Raw genomic sequence first — 21,087 nt, 5'->3', positions numbered from 1 at the left:
ATTTCTTGTATATATGTAATGTTCGTAATCTTCCGTGTAAATAAATATTCCTTGTATATATGTAATGTTCGTAATCTTCTGTGTAAATAAATATTCCTTGTATATATGTAATGTTCGTAATATTCTGTGTAAATAAATATTCCTTGTATATATGTAATGTTCGTAATCTTTTGTGTAAATAAATATTCCTTGTATATATGTAATGTTTGTAATCTTCTGTGTAAATAAATATTCCTTGTATATATGTAATGTTTGTAATCTTCTGTGTAAATAAATATTCCTTGTATATATGTAATGTTCGTAATATTCTGTGTAAATAAATATTCCTTGCATATATGTAATGTTCGTAATATTCTGTGTAAATAAATATTCCTTGCATATATGTAATGTTCGTAATATTCTGTGTAAATAAATATTCCTTGTATATATGTAATGTTTGTAATCTGTGTAAATAAATATTCCTTGTATATATGTAATGTTTGAAATCTTCTGTGTAAATAAATATTCCTTGTATATATCTAATGGTTGTAATCTCTGTAAATACATATTCCTTGTATATATGTAATGTTCGTAATATTCTGTGTAAATAAATATTTCTTGTATATATGTAATGTTCGTAATCTTTTGTGTAAATAAATATTCCTTGTATATATGTAATGTTTGTAATCTTCTGTGTAAATAAATATTACTTGTATATATGTAATAATTGTAATCTTCTGTTTAAATAAATATTCCTTGTATATATGTAATATTTGTAATCTTCTGTGTAAATATTCCTTGCATATATGTAATATTTGTAATCTTTTGTATAAATAAATATTCCTTGTATATATGTAATGTTCGGAATCTTCTGTGTAAATAAATATTCCTTGTATATATGTAATGTTCGTAACCTGCTTTTTTGCGTGCTTCATTTTAATGTGTTAAATGTGCTCATAAAACATGCCCTTATCATTGATCGTTTTCATTAAGCTCTACGATCTGCAGATGACGCCCTTCTAGACGCTACCTACCAAAATAATCAGTCAGACAATGAACAGCCTTCTGATAAAAGGGAATCCATCTACAAGCAGGGATCCCCCACACCAACAATAGAACCAAAACAAAAGAGTTGGATACCTGCTCTCGCAACTTATTTGCACTTTGCCTTAATAAGAAAACAGGTAGATAACGTATTCTTTTGCTATAGATGGCAAATGATTCATAGCCATAAAAACTTCCTCTGTCTTAAGAATAAAAGGTATGTTCAAAATTTTTCTCATTGTCTTATAAGATCCCAAGCTACTCCGGGTGTCCTTGCTAGTATTGAATAAGGGACGAGCATGCACAAAAGCGCACAAAAAGTATGCGTTTTGGAACGAAAGCCATAATAGCCGAGATAGCTTTCTCCTCCCTCGTGCTGTGACAAGCTAAGTAATTTGTGTTAAGTGATATAAACGCCAGAAATTCTTTTCAAAGTAAAACGAATCAGTTCTTTCTTCTCGCAAACGTCGCATTCTTCACAAGCAAGTTCTTTTCAACCATCGTATTTAGTAAAATAGAGTTACTTCACTTAGAGGAATTGCCTCTTCTTGTAAAACTCATCCGCATTGCCTCTTTTTAAAATTATTGTTTGATATCACTTTGAGACTGATCACCTTCAAACCTAAGAGACATTTCCTCTGAATGCAGAGAGAAGGTTTCTTCAAACATGCGTGAATAGTCTCCAAGATCTCCAGGTGATAGGTCGAATGAGCATGACTCAGAATTGTGAATAAGTCAGTGCTAAAATTCGTGGCATGTGCCGGCTTTTTAAGCAAATATTCAGCTATAGAAGAACCGGTTGTGTTTATAAAAAAACCCGTAGATAAGTTCTATTTCTGATTTTTCTACTATAAAGTCATAACGACATCGGACCCACGTAGTTCACACTGCAGCTACATTTACATTTATAAATTACATTATTATTTTGGTGGGGATAGATTATGATCAATAAAAGAACAAAGTTATACGGTGTTAAATAACTTTATTTTCACAATATCGAGGTAATTTAGCCGAGAAATACTTATACAAATATAATTTAAAATATAGAATTTTAAAAAATACCAAACAATTGAAGGATGACAATGAAATCAGAAAAATGGAATACAAATAAAATAGAATTAAATAATTGAATAAAAATTTTTATCAAAATATTGATGATATTAATAAGAAAATTTAATATGTATTTGTTGAAATAAACTCCAAATCAAATAACATTAAATAATTGAATAAAAATTTTATTAAAATATTGATGATATTAATAAGAAAATTCAATATGTGTTTGTTGAAATAAAATCCAAATAAAATAACATTAAATAATTGAATAAAAATTTTATTAAAATATTGATGATATTAATAAGAAAATTCAATATGTGTTTGTTGAAATAAACTCCAAATCAAATAACATTAAATAATTGAATAAAAATTTTATCAGAATATTGATCATATTAATAAGAAAATTCAATATGTGTTTGTTGAAATAAAATCTAAATCAAATAACATTAAATAATTGAATAAAAATTTTATTAAAATATTGATGATATTAATAAGAAAATTCAATATGTGTTTGTTGAAATAAAATCTAAATTAAATAACATTAAATAATTGAATAAAAATTTTATTAAAATATTGATGATATTAATAAGAAAATTCAATATGTGTTTGTTGAAATAAAATCTAAATTAAATAACATTAAATAATTGAATAAAAATGTTATTAAAATATTGATGATATTAATAAGAAAATTAAATATGTGTTTGTTGAAATAAAATCCAAATCAAATAACATTAAATAATTGAATAAAAATTTATTAAAATATTGATGATATTAATAAGAAAATTCAATATGTGTTTGTTAAAATAAAATCAAAATCAAATAGCATTAAATAATTGAATAAAAATTTTATTTAAATATTGATGATATTAATAAGAAAATTAAATATGTGTTTGTTGAAATAAAATCCAAATCAAATAGCATTAAATAATTGAAAAAAAAATTTATTAAAATATTGATGATATTAATAAGAAAATTCAATATGTGTTTGTTAAAATAAAATCAAAATCAAATAGCATTAAATAATTGAATAAAAATTTTATTTAAATATTGATGATATTAATAAGAAAATTAAATATGTGTTTGTTGAAATTAAATCCAAATCAAATAGCATTAAATAATTGAATAACAATTTTATTAAAATATTGATGATATTAATAAGAAAATTCAATATGTGTTTGTTAAAATAAAATCAAAATCAAATAGCATTAAATAATTGAATAAAAATTTTATTAAAATATTGATGATATTAATAAGAAAATTAAATATGTGTTTGTTGAAATAAAATCTAAATTAAATAACATTAAATAATTGAATAAAAATTTTATTAAAATATTGATGATATAAATAAGAAAATTCAATATGTGTTTGTTGAAATAAAATCCAAATCAAATAGCATTAAATAATTGAATAAAAAATTTATTAAAATATTGATGATATTAATAAGAAAATTCAATATGTGTTTGTTAAAATAAAATCAAAATCAAATAGCATTAAATAATTGAATAAAAATTTTATTTAAATATTGATGATATTAATAAGAAAATTAAATATGTGTTTGTTGAAATTAAATCCAAATCAAATAGCATTAAATAATTGAATAAAAAATTTATTAAAATATTGATGATATTAATAAGAAAATTCAATATGTATTTGTTGAAATAAAATCAAAATCAAATAACATTAAATAATTGAATAAAAATTTTATTAAAATATTGATGATATTAATAAGAAAATTCAATATGTGTTTGTTGAAATAAAATCAAAATCAAATAACATTAAATAATTGAATAAAAATGTTATTAAAATATTGATGATATTAATAAGAAAATTCAATATGTGTTTGTTGAAATAAAATCCAAATCAAATAAGATTCAAAAATTGGATAAAAATTTTATTTAAATATTGATGATATTAATAAGAAAATTAAATATGTGTTTGTTGAAATAAAATCAAAATCAAATAACATTAAATAATTGAATAAAAAATTTATTAAAATATTGATGATATTAATAAGAAAATTCAATATGTATTTGTTGAAATAAAATCCAAATCAAATAACATTAAATAATTGAATAAAAATTTTATTAAAATATTGATGATATTAATAAGAAAATTCAATATGTGTTTGTTGAAATAAAATCAAAATCAAATACCATTAAATAATTGAATAAAAATTTTATTTAAATATTGATGATATTAATAAGAAAATTAAATATGTGTTTGTTGAAATAAAATCTAAATCAAATAACATTAAATAATTGAATAAAAAATTTATTAAAATATTGATGATATTAATAAGAAAATTCAATATGTGTTTGTTAAAATAAAATCAAAATCAAATAGCATTAAATAATTGAATAAAAAATTTATTAAAATATTGATGATATTAATAAGAAAATTCAATATGTGTTTGTTGAAATAAAATCTAAATCAAATAACATTAAATAATTGAATAAAAATTTTATTAAAATATTGATGATATTAATAAGAAAATTAAATATGTGTTTGTTGAAATAAAATCTAAATCAAATAACATTAAATAATTGAATAAAAATTTTATTAAAATATTGATGATATTAATAAGAAAATTCAATATGTGTTTGTTGAAATAAAATCAAAATAAAATAACATTAAATAATTGAATAACAATTTTATTAAAATATTGATGATATTAATAAGAAAATTAAATATGTGTTTGTTGAAATAAAATCTAAATCAAATACCATTAAATAATTGAATAAAAATTTTATTAAAATATTGATGATATTAATAAGAAAATTCAATATGTGTTTGTTGAAATAAAATCAAAATCAAATAACATTAAATAATTGAATAAAAATTTTATTAAAATATTGATGATATTAATAAGAAAATTCAATATGTGTTTGTTGAAATAAAATCTAAATCAAATACCATTAAATAATTGAATAAAAATTTTATTGAAATATTGATGATATTAATAAGAAAATTAAATATGTGTTTGTTGAAATAAAATCCAAATCAAATAACATTAAATAATTGAATAAAAAATTTATTAAAATATTGATGATATTAATAAGAAAATTCAATATGTGTTTGTTGAAATAAAATCAAAATCAAATAACATTAAATAATTGAATAAAAATTTTATTAACATATTGATGATATTAATAAGAAAATTCAATATGTATTTGTTGAAATAAAATCAAAATCAAATAACATTAAATAATTGAATAAAAATTTTATTAAAATATTGATGATATTAATAAGAAAATTCAATATGTGTTTGTTGAAATAAAATCCAAATCAAATAACATTAAATAATTGATTAAAAATTTTATTAAAATATTGATGATATTAATAAGAAAATTCAATATGTGTTTATTGAAATAAAATCCAAATCAAATAACATTAAATAATTGAATAAAAATTTTATTAAAATATTGATGATATTAATAAGAAAATTCAATATGTGTTTGTTGAAATAAAATCCAAATCAAATAACATTAAATAATTGAATAAAAATTTTATTAAAATATTGATGATATTAATAAGAAAATTCAATATGTGTTTGTTGAAATAAAATCCAAATCAAATAACATTAAATAATTGAATAAAAATTTTATTAAAATATTGATGATATTAATAAGAAAATTCAATATGTGTTTGTTGAAATAAAATCAAAATCAAATAGCATTCAATGATTGAATAAGAATTTTATCAGAATATTGATATTAATAAGAAAATTCAATATGTGTTTGTTAAAATTGAATCCATATCAAATAGCATTAAATAATTGAATAAAAATTTTATCAGAATATTCATTATATTAATAAGAAAATTCAATATGTGTTTGCTGAAATAAAATCCAAATCAAATAACATTAAATAATTGAATAAAAATTTTATCAGGATATTCATGATATTAATAAGAAAATTCAATATGTGTTTGCCGAAATAAAATCCAAATTACAATGCTTTAAATAGTGATAAAAATATTTCATTTCTAAAATATGTGCATTACATTATTGTAGAAGATATAAAATACTTAGTTTTGATAAGCTTTACAATATAACCAAATGTTCAGCTTGAAAACATACTGTCATAACTAAGGTAAATGTTAAAGTTTATAATCTCTAAAAATAATTTATTTTTATAGATCTCTAAAAATGATTTATTTTTATAGATCTCTAAAGATAAACAAAATCTCATTTTCACGTCAACGTCAATTTTTATTACCTATTAAATAGGTTTTATGGACATTTAAATGTAAAGTAATCAATTGTTTTAATGTTTTGAAAATGGCAGCTTTTACGTGAGTTATATCACATTTTGAGAGATATGTAAATTTTGGGTGATAAACTAATTTTAATTAATAATTTGCTGGTCGTAGTAATAGGTATTATTTCTTCTGGAGCAGAATTGTATTTGAGTTTCGAATAAAGAATTTTTCGTTCCTCCATATCTTGAAAAGCGAAGCAATATAAAACAATTGTCTTTTTTTTTGCATGGGCATTACATTGTAATTATTTCTATAAACTTTGTGAGTTTTATTCAGACATATTAAATTGTCGATATCAGCATGAATTTTTTTTATTGTTCGATTCAAATATCCTTGTTTGAGAATTTAGCAGCATTTTTTTTTTGTTTCAAATGTTTTATTTTTATAGATCTCTAAAGATAAACAAAATCTCATTTTCATGTCAACGTCAATTTTTATTACCTATTAAATAGGTTTTGTGGAAATTTAATTGTAACATAATCAATTGTTTTAATGTTTTGAAAATGGCAGCTTTTACTTGAGTTCTATCATACTTTTTGATATGTAAAACTGTTTTATTTTTATAGATCTCTATGAAAATTCCTCCATATCTTGAAAAGCGAAACCATATAAAACAATTGTCTTTTATTGAATGGGCATTACATTGCTTATGAATTCTTTCTATAAACTTTGTGAGTTTTATTCAGACATTAAATTTTCGATATCAACATCAACTTTTTTTTATTGTTCAATTCAACTGGATTTGTGCAAATGAAGGTTTGTTCATATAAACTGATTGTTTACTTTATTTTATCTACTATATCTTTTTAAAAGATATTTACATTCGTGTGATGAAATCAAATATAATTTGTTGGTTCTAGTGGGAAGGAAAGGGTTGCATTTGATTTCTGAATATTTATATTTCATTATTTCCAACTTCTAATACTTCAAGTAAGCGAATTGGTAGTAACTAATTCGTTTTCTCAATAAACTATTGAACTATATTATGTCTTTTTTGTGGACTTTATAGTTTTGGTGAATTCCAGAACAATATTTGGTTTGGTCTAATGGCGTTTCCAGTTTGTTAATTTTGTAAACCTTACTAATAGTAGCTCCACAGTCATTAGCTCATATGACCGTGTAGCTAGCCATGCTGAAGAGATATTTTAATTTTAGTCGGCACCTTGCCAGATTATAGATTTGAGATTTGTTTCGTAGTAATTTGACTATTTTGTATTTAAGGTGGCATTAAGCTTGCACTAATAATAAAGAAAAGAAGATTTTTACTTGGAAGATTTCTTTTAATTTGTTCACATCCGGGATTGCTTATCGTTTCTTAATGAAATATTGTGCTATTATTTTTTTCCTCATCTTAATAAAAAAAGCAATGTTTTCTTGATTACCAAATGGATTTTTTACAAAGTAGTCACCACTTATCAAGGCCCGGTAGCCACTCAGGTATAAGGGTTATTGCGTGTACAGTAATCAATGGGATAGTATCGCAGTAATCGTTAGTATTGGAGATTTGATTAAGTGTCTTACTTAAAGGGGCGATTCATCAGGAATTTGTTTATGTTGAACTTGTAGACATTCAGATTGTAGTCAGGTGGGGAACGGAAAAACGGAACAGAGTACCATAGGCACTTTTAAGAAAGTAGCTTTGCTCATGGAATCTACATTTGGCGCAGAGAAAGAGTGGGTAAAATTTTTGACAGTGGTTTCAGCTAGACGGGTGTTTATCCTGAAAGATTGGCGAGGGGGGACCAGAGATTAGAGCTCAGACAAGCACTTGCCATGGAAGTAACGATAAAACAAAGACAGGATCGCAACGTCTCCCTGTTGGAGAGAGGTTGTAGGGAAGAGAAAAGGATATCCACCACTAAGCCAAAAAGCCTATTTTGTACTGTCAAGACAGGATAAGCTGTTTTTAGCAACTCCTGTCCAGATGTGGCCGCAGGATTCCATCCTTGGACGGACTTAGCTTTTATATAGATAGAGAATTGCATCAGCAGTGGGATATCTTATGAACCGGTAGAAGGATCCTACCATTTTTCCAGCGACCTTGGCAACTGACTTGATGTACGTGTTCCATTTCAGGTTATGAGTAAAGGTCAAGCCCATGAGCTTATCAAAACATGGAGCTTCCCTTGTACGAGAGCCATTCATTTCAATTGATGCCAGATGCGGATCAGAGCGTTGATGAGTTTGGTTTTAGATGCATTTTCCTCAGTAAACTTTATTACAAGACTATGCACATGCTTTGCAAGAATAAAGATTTGACTATTTTGTATATTTTCAATAACAACACTTTATACCTGCTGTTTTGCATAACAGCTTCGTCTTTGGTTTTCTCAATGCTTTATGAGTCCATTTGGTAAAATGTTTATATCTTTTGAAGACTTTATAGTTTTAAACCAATTTATTCCTTCTTCAGATGTACTATATTCTGTTCTTCCGCTTAGAACGATCAATTGACATGGTTTGAATAAAAATATTTTTATTAATAGAATATATTTCTTATATGTATCACTAAAATAAAGGTTTTAGAATAGGAATATTCACAAATTTTACATTAATATGGCTTTTCGAAGTGATTTCTCATGGGTTTGACTAAACTTGATTGGTTACGCACATAACAAGATTATGGCTTTTCCTCAGTGTGATTTCTCATATGTTTCATTAAAGTTGATTTTCACAACAAGAATATCCACACACTTTACAAAAATGTTGCTTTTCTCTTTTTTTTTTCATTTTTCTTAAACTTTTTCTTCTAGGGGATGGGACATCCAACCAGATGTCTGACATTTACCCCTATTTTAGTGAGTCCAACCAAGAGATCTTTTCAGGATTCTAGCCGTCCCTTTCAGTGCAATCGTTTGTATTTCACTTGCACTTGGTTCACCGGGTATGCTTGCTATGTACTTTTTAAAGTTCTTTTTCATAAGCCCAGTTGCACCTATGATGACTGGTATAATTGAAACGTCTTTTAATTTCCAATTTCGTTTAATATCATACATAAGTCCTTGATACTTTGTAATCTTTTCCCTCTCAACTCTGTTAAGCCCTGTATCATTGGGTACACTGACCTCTATTACGGTCGCTTTTTTGTTTGCTCTGTCCCAAATCACTATATCTGGTTTAACAGCTGCATTTTCAAGATATGTAGCAGTAGGGATTATGTAGTCATAGTGAATAGTGTAGTTGTCATTCCCAACTGTTCGTTCAGGTATATGTTCCCAGGAGTTTTTACTACACTGAATGTTGAGTTTCTTACATACCTTCCAGTGAAGGTATTTGCAAACTCCGTTATGGCGATCTGTATAATAACCGTCTCCAAGTAGGACTTTGCAACCAGAAATCAGGTGGCCCACACTCTCAACCTCAGTGCTACAGAACCTGCATTTATTATTGTTGCTTAGACCACACATCTTTTTGAAGGCGTTTGTCATGAGGCCCTGGTCTTGTGCAGCCAATATCAACCTCTCTTGGTCGTAATGGAGGGATCCTCTTTTGAGCCAGTCCAGGGAACCATCCCTATCAATATATTCTTGGGATAGTTCAGTCGGTAGGTATTTTGCCCGTTTATGGTTGGTCCATTCTTCTGTTTTAACACTATGGAACTGGCTAGTGTATTTTTTCCGACTTTTCTGGGCTATGTCAGTGGCAGGCTTGTTTGGGTTCTCAGTATCATTTGTAAGGCAATCTTTTCCAAAATGAGTGGCAAGTTGTGTTATAGATGTTGTGCCACTTGCTCGATTCTGATAATGGTCTTTAATTTTCATAAGCTTGGGGTTACAGGAACTTATTATGTAATGATCTATACTGACGATTGTGGCTCTGTGTTGATGATTGACTTCCGAGAGTCCCATACCTCCTTCTCGCCTGGGTAGGTACAAACGAGGCATGCACTGATTTCGATAACTCGGTACAAGGTTAGCATTTTCCTTGTCTTTGTGTCAAGCCAATTTATGTCTTTCTGAGGCCAGTCAATAATGCCAAAACTATATGTTAGTACTGGCATGGCAAGTTGGTTAATTGCCGTAATTTTGTTCTTGTTTGTGATTTCAGTTTTGCAGATTTTTCTTACCCGGCGTAAATATTCTTGGCTTAGTTTCTCTCTCATCTTTGAATGCTGGATGGACTCATTTTCATCAATGCCGAGGTATTTGTATGCTTCCTGTTCATCCAGTTCTCTGATTATACTATTTTCATCGTGCTGTATATTTTTAGTAGATATCTTCTTGCCAGCTTTCAGAGTACACATAGCACACTTATCCAGTCCGAGCTTCATTTTGATGTCATTAGAGAAACTGTGGACAATTTTCAGTAGATTATCTAAATCCTTATCCGAGCTAGCATAAAGCTTAAGATCATCCATGAAAAATAAATGGTTTATTAACTTGGAGGATTCTCTTTGGCGGCTGTAGCTTAGATTATAAGCACCTTGGTAGTTCTTTAGAAGCTTACTTAGAGGATCAATTGCCAAGAAAAATAGTAGAGGAGATAAACTGTCTCCTTGGAAGATTCCTTTTTTTATTCTTATATTTGGGATGGATATCCTTCCCCCGTTATGGTTTAAGGTAATGGATGTTTGCCACTCCTTCATTTGGGCAGCTAAAATTTCTCGTATGGTCGGGTGGATTTTATATAATTCAAGGCATTTTAGTATCCACGAATGGGGTACACTATCAAATGCTTTCTGATAATCTATCCATGCCATATTTAGATTTCTTTTTCTTTTCCTGCAATCTTCCAAAATGGTCTTATTAATGAGCAATTGATCTTTGGTGCCCAGGCAGTTTTTCCTACATCCTGTTTGAAGGAGAAGAATATCTCCAGTGTGTCTTCTCATATGTGTCATTAAAAATGATTTTGAAGGAGAAGAATATCCCCAGTGTGTCTTCTTATATGTGTAATTAAATTTGATTTTGAAAGGGAAGAAAATCCACACACTTCACAAGAATGTGGCCGTTCTCATATGTCTGATTAACTTTTACTCTTGAGCAAAAGAATATCCACACACTTCACAAGTATGTGGTTTTTCCCTTTTTATTTATTTATTTTCTTACTTTGAAGATTGTAATGCTTGGTATGGGGCAGCGAAATCAGCTGCCAACATTGCCCCGCTTTTTTATTGAAACCGATCGAGAGCTCTTTTTAGTACCCTCGCTGTTCCCTTAAGTACATTTGTCTGAATCTCTTTTGCCCTTGGTTCTCCAGGAATATTAATAAGGTAGGACTTCAGGTTCTTCTTCATTTGGCACCTATGATAACTGGTATGATTGATATCCTCTTAAGATTCCAGTTTCTTTTCATATCATACATGAGACCTTGGTATTTGGTCTGTTTCTCTCTTTCAGCTCTTTTCAGACCGCCATCATTAGGAACACTCACTTCAATCAAGGTTGCAACTCTCTCTGACTTATTCCATATAAATATGTTAGGTTTCACAGCAACATTTTCAAGGTGGCTGTAGGGATTATATGGTCATAATGTATGGTATATAAGCCATTTCCAACTGTTCTTTCAAGTTGATGTTCCCATGACTTGCTGCTACACTGGATGTTTAATTTTTTACAGATGGTTCAGTGGAGGTACTTGCATAATCCATCATGTCTCGCTGTATAGTAGCCGTCCCCTAGAAGAACTTTGCAACTTTATATCAGATGACCAACACTTTCCAATTATGTATGGCAGAACCTGCATTTATTGTCATTACTGATCTCTGCCATCTTCTTGAATGCATTGGTCATCAATCCCTGGTCTTGGGCAGCCATTATGACCCTTTCCTGATCGTGGTGGAGGGATCCTCTTTTGAGCCAGTCCAAAGAACCTTCTTTATCTATGTATTCCTGAGAGAGTTATCCCAGAAAATACTTTGCACGCTGATGTTGTTCCCATTCTTTAAGGTTCATCTGTTGAAAGGTCTCGGTATATTTCTGTCGGCTCTTTCTTGCTATTTCTGTGGCACACTTGTTTGGTGTTTCGTCCTCATCTGAGAGACAACTCTGACCAAAATGTTTGGTCAGCTGGGTGACTAATGTTGTTCTGCTGGCTCTTGTCTCTTGATGTTCATATACTATTGAGAGGGTGTCATTCTGGGAGCTTCTCAGATACTGACCGATGTTCACAATAGTTGCCCTATGTTGATGATTAATCTCTGAGAGTCCCAGACCTCCTTCTCCCCTGGGCAAATACAGCCTTGGTAGACACTGATTTCTGTATATTATTTTATGAAGCGTTCGTAGCTTCCGTGTCTTTACATCTAGCCGGTTGATGTATTTTTGTGGTCAGTCAATGATACCAAAGCTGTATGTTATTACTGGCATAGCAAGCTGGTTGAAGGCAGTAATTTTATTTTTATTGGTGAGCTGGGCTTTGCATATTTTCCTCACCCGGCGTACATATTCTTTACTAATCTTCTCCCTCATCTTGGCATGTTGTATGTTCTCATTTTCCTCAATGCCAAGGTACTTGTAAGGCTCATGCTCTTCCAGATCCCCGATGTCGATGTTTTCATTAAGCTGCATATTTTCTGTGTGGGTCTTCTTCCCAGCTCTGAGTGTACATTTGGCACATTTATCCAGGCCAAACTTCATTCCGATGTCACTGGAGAATGTGTGTACTACCTGCAGAAGGTGGTGCAGATCGGTGTCAGAGCAAGCATACAGCTTAAGATCATCCATGAAGAGCAGATGGTTTATTCTCTTGCTTGGATCTCAATGGAGTCCCTGACTCAGTTTGTAGGTAGTGGCGTAGCTAGACCTTTTGCCGCCCGGGGTGGTGTTAAAATTGTCCGGCATTTGGGTGCCCGGATAATTCGTCCATGGAAAATTCGTCCATCTTTTGCTAGGTAGGAAAACTGGTCCATTATTATTAAGTTAACATTTATTCTGTAGTTGCTTAATTTTCATACCTTGCGAAAATTAGTTCTACAGTATCTAATTTTCCTAAATTCAATTAAATTAAAATTAAAATATGAAAACTGATTTTTAATATTTTTTATCCATTTGAGATTTTATCTGTTTTCCTTTTGTTTTAAGTAGATGGTGGAGGTTGCCCGGGGTGATTTTGTCCGATCCCCCAGCCAGCAATTGTAAAGTTTACAAGGAGTTATAAAAAGTATGCTACAAAAACAAACGTTTGATACTTTCAAAGTCTTAGCCTCATGAATTGGACAGTAATAAAATTAATGAATTCAAACTTTCGCATCTAATGTTATTTCCTCTTTGATGTCAGTGTATATACACCCAAATATCCAACTTTTTTTCGCACCTATTCGATAAAAAAATTATATGAAAGTTCCCCTTTAAGTATGAAATCTTTCTGAGGTCATTTTGTTTTTTGGTGCTTGGCCGAAGCCTGGGCTTGGCCCTATCCGTTTAGGTCAGCCGGTCACTGAGTATATCTCCAGAAATAATTAATGCTTGCATTTTTTAAACTTAGTGATTGAAATGAATTAAAGCAATTTATTCTCAATTAATGGAAATTTTGAAAACTCAAAACTGTTAAACTATTTATCAAGTAATAATTTACAATTACGTTTGGAGTTTTCAAAATTTCCATTAATTGAGAATAAATTGCTTTAATTCATTTCAAGATCGGTTTTTAGTGTAGAGAAAGTTCAACTTTGATTAAAACAAAATAATTGCCTCAATCTCGAAGGATTATTATATATATGTTTATATATATATATATATATATATGTATATGTATCTGCATGTATGTATATATGTATGTATATATTTATATTATATATGTATATATATGCATATATGTATATATATATATATAAATACATGTATATATATACCTATATATGTATGTCTATATGCGTATTTATATATGTGTATGTGTGTATATATGTATATATGCACGTATGTATGTATGTATATGTATGTATAAATATATGTGTATATGCACATATATATGTATATATGCACATATATAGTTATAAAATAAATATGTATTTATTATAATGCCCCCATAATGTTGAGCATAAAATAAATTTCAATTATTATTATAATAATATTCAATTATTATTGAAAAGAAATTGTTAAATTAACTGGCTACGTATACAATTACGTAGCCAGTTAATTTAATTTAACAATTTCTTTTCAATAATAATAAGTATGTAAATATTAATCTAAAGGGAATTGTGTGAACATTAATCCGAAGAAAATTATATAATTATGAAAAATCTTTGGTCTTCATTGACGAGTACTGTAATACGATGAAAATCTAGGACTAATAGCTGCAGTCTAACATTAGTTCCATGAAAATAAATATTTTGAGGGCTTTTGGAATTTTGAAGGTTAACACATTATCAAATGCAGGCGGGGCAAATCTTACGATCGCCGCGGGCTGCAAAGACTGTTGCTGTTTAATTTTTCAACATTTTTCAGAACATGTAAAGCAACTGCTTTCTTTGAAAGGTTACATAGAGAATTTATGGAATTTAAAAAAATTGTTTTACAAATAAAATAAATTTACATCGTATTTTGAGGTTATTCTCATTTTAGTTTTAGTGATAATTTAAAAATAATGAATATTTATAATTAGTACCAATAATGAAAAATTAAATTTAAAAGAATCGGTTTTGGAATCGTAAAATAGGGACACATTTTTCCGATTCCGATACCTCCAATACTTCAGATTTTTACAAACTTTCGGTATAAAATTTCAGATGTTTTGTTAGCTTTTATATATTTTTCTATTTTCTATTTTTATCCTTTCAAAATGCCGCCCCTGACATGTGCTGCTCGTAAATAAGAGACACATTTTTCTGATTCTGATACCTCAAAAATTTCCGATTTTTTACAACTTTTTCAGTATAAAATGTTATATTTTTTGTTAGATTTTGTTTATTTTCATTTATTTTTTTCTACTTTCTATTTTTACTTTCTCAAAATGCCGCTCCCTGACATAGGCCGCTCGCAAAATAGGGACACCTTTTTGCGATTCCAATAACTACAAAAGTTTCCATTTTTTACAACCTTTTCGATATAAAATTTCAGATTTTTTGTTGGCATTTTTTTCGATTTTCCCCTTTTACCATCTCAAAATGCCGCCCCATGCCGCCCCCCCGACGCTCAGAAAATAGGGGCACATTTTTTCTGATTCCGAAACCCCCGCAAAATTCCGATTTTTTACTACATTTTGGTATAAAATTTCATTTTTTTGTTAACTTTCGTTTATTTTTATTTATTTTTTCTACTTTCTATTTTAACCCTCTCAAAATGCCGCCCCTCAGGTGTGCCGCCTGGGGCGGCCCGCCCCACCGCCCCCTAGCTACGCCAGTGATTGTAGGCGCTCGGATTTTTATTCAGCAGCTTGCTTAGTGGGTCTATTGCCATACAGAAGAGTAAGGGAGGTAAGCTATCACCTTGGAATATTCCCCTTTTAATTTTTACTTTAGGGACGATGGTTTTTCCTCCATTGTGATTTAATGATATTGTAGTTTTCCACATCTGAAGGTGAGCAGCCATTGTTTTTCTAATTACCGGGTGGACTTTGTATAACTCAAGGCACCGAAGTAGCCATGAGTGTGGCACACTGTCAAATGCCTTCTGGTAATCAATCCATGCCATGCTCAGGTTTTTTTGTCTCTTCCTACAGTCTTCTAGGACGGTCTTGTTGATTAATAGCTAGTCTTTGGTACCGAGGCATTTTCTTATGCACCCTGTCTGCTCTTTTTCAAGGTAGGTCCCAGAAGATAGATGGTCGTATATACCATCGGCTATCAGACCAGTTAAAAGCTTGTAGGTAGTTGTAAGGCAGCATATTGGTCTGTATTTATTTGACCGTTGTGTCTCCTTGGTCTTGGGTATGAGGCTGGTGTCCCCCTCTGTCAGCCAGGGTGGTGTTGATTCTTGATTTCTTAGCATCCTGCTGAAGCAATCACTGTAGTGGGGGTGGAGTGCAGTCAATTGCTTCAGCCAAAAGTTTTGGACATTGTCGATGCCAGGTGCTTTGTGGTTGGATAATTGTGCCAGTTTTCTTGTTATCATACCAGGAGTTATGACTGGTTCTGGCATCTGAGGCTTGGTTTCATTGAGCCTAATAATATCTTCAATCCACTGGGCCTCTTGATTATATTTGCCTTCTGTTTCAAATAGAGGTCTCCAGTAGTTTTCCAGGGCTTCCTCTGCAGGTGGACTATCTACAGTAATGGTGTCCCTTATCAGCTGCCTGTAAAAAGTACTTTGGTTTGTTTTAAACTGCCTATTTTGAATCTGGGAGTTGATCTTTTTCTCCTGGTTTTTAATTCTCTGGGAAAGTGCTGGTATTTTTCCTTCCAACTTCCTAGTTGTATTATGTAATCCCTCATTTTTCTTATGGTGGTATTTGGTACAGAGTTTTTTTATGGTGGTCTTAAGTCGACCCTGTATCGAGGGATTTGCAAGGAACTGTTTTATTTGGCTTAGTTCTTTTCTGCAGAGGTTCAGTTGTTTTTACTGCTTGGTCTTCCAGTGAGGTGTTTGTCTAGAGACTCTGGGCCCTATTCGATGATTGTGATTGAATGTTCGAAGGTTAATTTTTCTGTCAATATAGAGGCCAGCTGCATATGTGATATGGTTGAGTTCTGTGAGCATTACTGTTGTTGGAATTAGCCTCTTGAGAGCGATGTTAACTTTGGCTATAACAGTCTTTGCTCTTCCAGCTGCTTGGATCTTGGACAAATGTGGTCTGTCCTTAATTCTCATACACCTCACCTCCTCAATTGTGTTGCTGAGCTCCTCCTCCAAAGCAAACTGTTCATCATCTGCTTCTGGGAGTACAAATGATGGTGGTGAGTGTCTATGTGATTGTGGCGGTGATGCAGCTGGTGGTATTCTGGCAGGTGATGTAGATTCCTGTGTTGGAGATTGTAAGGTTTCCAGCAGAGAGTTTGAGAAGGCAGATGTCATGTCATGCAGAGACTCAAGTGACACAGGAGTTCCAAGAGAGTTGGGAATGTGCTGGAATATTTGGATGGGTTCTGATGGTAAAGTTGGTGGTTGTTGTTGGAGTAAGTCTATTGTGGGGATTTTTATTGGGTTTTCCAGAGGACATCTGCTGTTCACCAAAAGAGCTGTTATTTTTTTTAGACATGTAGTCTAGTTCTCTTGCGGTGAACAATTTCAGGCTGTTATATCGTTGTGATGCAAATTTCCCTGGAGGGATGCTTGTTTTTCCAGGATGAAAATGAAAAAAGATCCCCCTCCAAGTTGCTGTTCTTTCTTTTTGTCTTTTATTCTTTTGTTTAGCATAATCCGTTGCCCATATAAGTGCCCACCTCTCTTCCCTTTCCCATACAACCTCCTGTCGAAGTTTTGTTTCCTCATCCTCTACTTTCTGGTAGTCTTTTTACATTAATAGAGCTTTCACTGATGAGTTTTCATGTGTTTGACTAAACTTGATTTAACAGAACAAGTATAATCACATACATCACAAGAATATGGCTTTTCACCAGTGTGAGTTCTCATATGTATAACTAGCTTTGATTTCTCAGAACATGAATGCCCACACACTTCACAAGAATGTGGCTTTTCCCCAGTGTGTATTCTCATATGTTTCAATAAATTTGATTTCACAGAACAAGTATATTCACACACTTTACATGAATGTGGCTTTTCCCCAGTGTGAGTTCTCATATGTTTCAATAAATTTGATTTCACAGAACAAGAATATCCACACACTTCACAAGAATGCGGCTTTTCCCCAGTGTGTATTTTTATATGCTTCACTAAATGTGATCTTACAGAAAAAGAATATCCACATACTTAACAAGAATGTGGCTTTCCCCCAGTGTGAGTTCTCATATGTATAACTAGATGTGATTTCTGAGAACAAGTATATCCACACACTTCACAGGAAAATGGCCTTTCGCCCATGTGCGTTCTCATATGTTTAACCAACGATGATTTTACAGAACAAGAATATTCACATAATTCACAAGAGTGTGACCGTTCCCCAGTGTGAGTTCTCATATGATTAACCAATGATGATTTTACAGAACAAGAATATTCACATAATCCACAAGAAAATGGCTTTTCACCAGTGTGAGTTCTCATATGTTTCACTAATGTTAATTTTTCAGAAAAAGAACATTCACATAATCCACAACGATGTGGCCGTTCCCCAGTGTGAGTTCTCATATGACTCACTAAATTTGATTTTTTAGTAAACGAATATCCACACACTTCACAAGAATGTGGCTTTTCTCCAGTGTGAGTTCTCATATGACTTTGTAAATTTGATTTTTCAGTAAACGAATATCCACACACTTTACAAGAATGTGGCTTTTCTCCGGTGTGAGTTCTCATATGTCTCACTAATGTTGATTTTTCAGTAAAAGAATATCCACACACTTTACAAGGATGTGGCTTTTCTTTCATATGTTTATTTATATTTAAACTAAATTCTCCTGGAGCAAGATTATCACTTTCAAGTTATACACAAATTTTAATCTGGAGTTGTTGATGCAATTTAGATGCTAAATAAATTTCAATTTGTATTACTTACTTTATTTGATAAGAGATATTTCGTTGTGTAAAAGTTTGCAATTTGGAGACGGAATTGTTTTTGTTGAGATAAGTGATTTCAATCATGCTTTTTATTTTAGATTTAAAATATTAACAACTCCATTTTATTTCAGTATTTAATTTGTGTATTTCTGTTTTATTAAATGCTAGCTTTTTTCTAGTCCAATACCGGCTTCCATCTTATCTCGAAATTACTTATAACGGCACCAACTTACTTTCGGAAGAACCCCCCCACCATTAGCCTTTTCTTTTATGTCGTAAGCTTCTTAAAACGTTACTAGCTTAAGTTCAGAATAAAATCACGACTTTCAACGGCTAATTTAAAAAAAAATGTTTTGAACGCTACTAACTGAATTTCTTTCAATGCAGTTTGCAATTTGGAGACGGAATTGTTTTTGTTGAGATAAGTGATTTCAATCATGCTTTTTATTTTAGATTTAAAATATTAACAACTCCATTTTATTTCAGTATTTAATTTGTGTATTTCTGTTTTATTAAATGCTAGCTTTTTTCTAGTCCAATACCGGCTTCCATCTTATCTCGAAATTACTTATAACGGCACCAACTTACTTTCGGAAGAACCCCCCCCCCACCATTAGCCTTTTCTTTTATGTCGTAAGCTTCTTAAAACGTTACTAGCTTAAGTTCAGAATAAAATCACGACTTTAAACGGCTAATTTAAAAAAAAAAAAATGTTTTGAACGCTACTAACTGAATTTCTTTCAATGCAGTTTGCAATTTGGAGACGGAATTGTTTTTGTTGAGATAAGTGATTTCAATCATGCTTTTTATTTTAGATTTAAAATATTAACAACTCCATTTTATTTCAGTATTTAATTTGTGTATTTCTGTTTTATTAAATGCTAGCTTTTTTCTAGTCCAATACCGGCTTCCATCTTATCTCGAAATTACTTATAACGGCACCAACTTACTTTCGGAAGAACCCCCCCCACCATTAGCCTTTTCTTTTATGTCGTAAGCTTCTTAAAACGTTACTAGCTTAAGTTCAGAATAAAATCACGACTTTAAACGGCTAATTTAAAAAAAAAAATGTTTTGAACGCTACTAACTGAATTTCTTTCAATGCAGTTTGCAATTTGGAGACGGAATTGTTTTTGTTGAGATAAGTGATTTCAATCATGCTTTTTATTTTAGATTTAAAATATTAACAACTCCATTTTATTTCAGTATTTAATTTGTGTATTTCTGTTTTATTAAATGCTAGCTTTTTTCTAGTCCAATACCGGCTTCCATCTTATCTCGAAATTACTTATAACGGCACCAACTTACTTTCGGAAGAACCCCCCCACCATTAGCCTTTTCTTTTATGTCGTAAGCTTCTTAAAACGTTACTAGCTTAAGTTCAGAATAAAATCACGACTTTCAACGGCTAATTTAAAAAAAAAAATGTTTTGAACGCTACTAACTAAATTTCTTTCAATACAGTTTGCAATTTGGAGACGGAATTGTTTTTGTTGAGATAAGTGATTTCAATCATGCTTTTTATTTTAGATTTAAAATATTAACAACTCCATTTTATTTCAGTATTTAATTTGTGTATTTCTGTTTTATTAAATGCTAGCTTTTTTCTAGTCCAATACCGGCTTCCATCTTATCTCGAAATTACTTATAACGGCACCAACTTACTTTTGGTAGAACCCCCCCACACACACCATTAGCCTTTTCTTTTATGTCGTAAGCTTCTTAAAACGTTACTAGCTTAAGTTCAGAATAAAATCACGACTTTCAACGGCTAATTTCAAAAAAAAAATGTTTTGAACGCTACTAACTGAATTTCTTTCAATGCAGTTTGCAATTTGGAGACGGAATTGTTTTTGTTGAGATAAGTGATTTCAATCATGCTTTTTATTTTAGATTTAAAATATTAACAACTCCATTTTATTTCAGTATTTAATTTGTGTATTTCTGTTTTATTAAATGCTAGCTTTTTTCTAGTCCAATACCGGCTTCCATCTTATCTCGAAATTACTTATAACGGCACCAACTTACTTTTGGTAGAACCCCCCCCCACACACCATTAGCCTTTTCTTTTATGTCGTAAGCTTCTTAAAACGTTACTAGCTTAAGTTCAGAATAAAATCACGACTTTCAACGGCTAATTTAAAAAAAAAAATGTTTTGAACGCTACTAACTGAATTTCTTTCAATGCAGTTTGCAATTTGGAGACGGAATTGTTTTTGTTGAGATAAGTGATTTCAATCATGCTTTTTATTTTAGATTTAAA

At 30.3% G+C, this 21,087-nt stretch overlaps 1 protein-coding gene across 1 annotated transcript in view; it reads left to right on the top strand.

Annotated features, from left to right (window-relative positions):
* The window catches only part of LOC145270348 (uncharacterized), a 61,524-nt gene extending 43,077 nt beyond the window's left edge, over nucleotides 1–18,447 (top strand). The window contains exons 3-4 of the mRNA XM_080125998.1: nucleotides 17,159–17,326; nucleotides 18,398–18,447. Of these exons, the coding sequence (XP_079982124.1) occupies nucleotides 17,159–17,326; nucleotides 18,398–18,447 (218 nt within the window). The remainder of the gene's footprint in view (nucleotides 1–17,158; nucleotides 17,327–18,397) is intronic.
* The last annotated feature ends 2,640 nt before the right edge of the window (nucleotides 18,448–21,087 follow it).

This window comes from Euprymna scolopes, chromosome 46, assembly GCF_053919585.1.
Source record: "Euprymna scolopes isolate OS-2025 chromosome 46, ASM5391958v1, whole genome shotgun sequence".
In the NCBI taxonomy this organism is placed as follows: Eukaryota; Metazoa; Mollusca; class Cephalopoda; order Sepiida; family Sepiolidae; genus Euprymna; species Euprymna scolopes.
The sequence above is the reverse complement of the archived record's forward strand: the minus strand, read 5'-3'. Positions and strand labels throughout refer to the sequence as shown.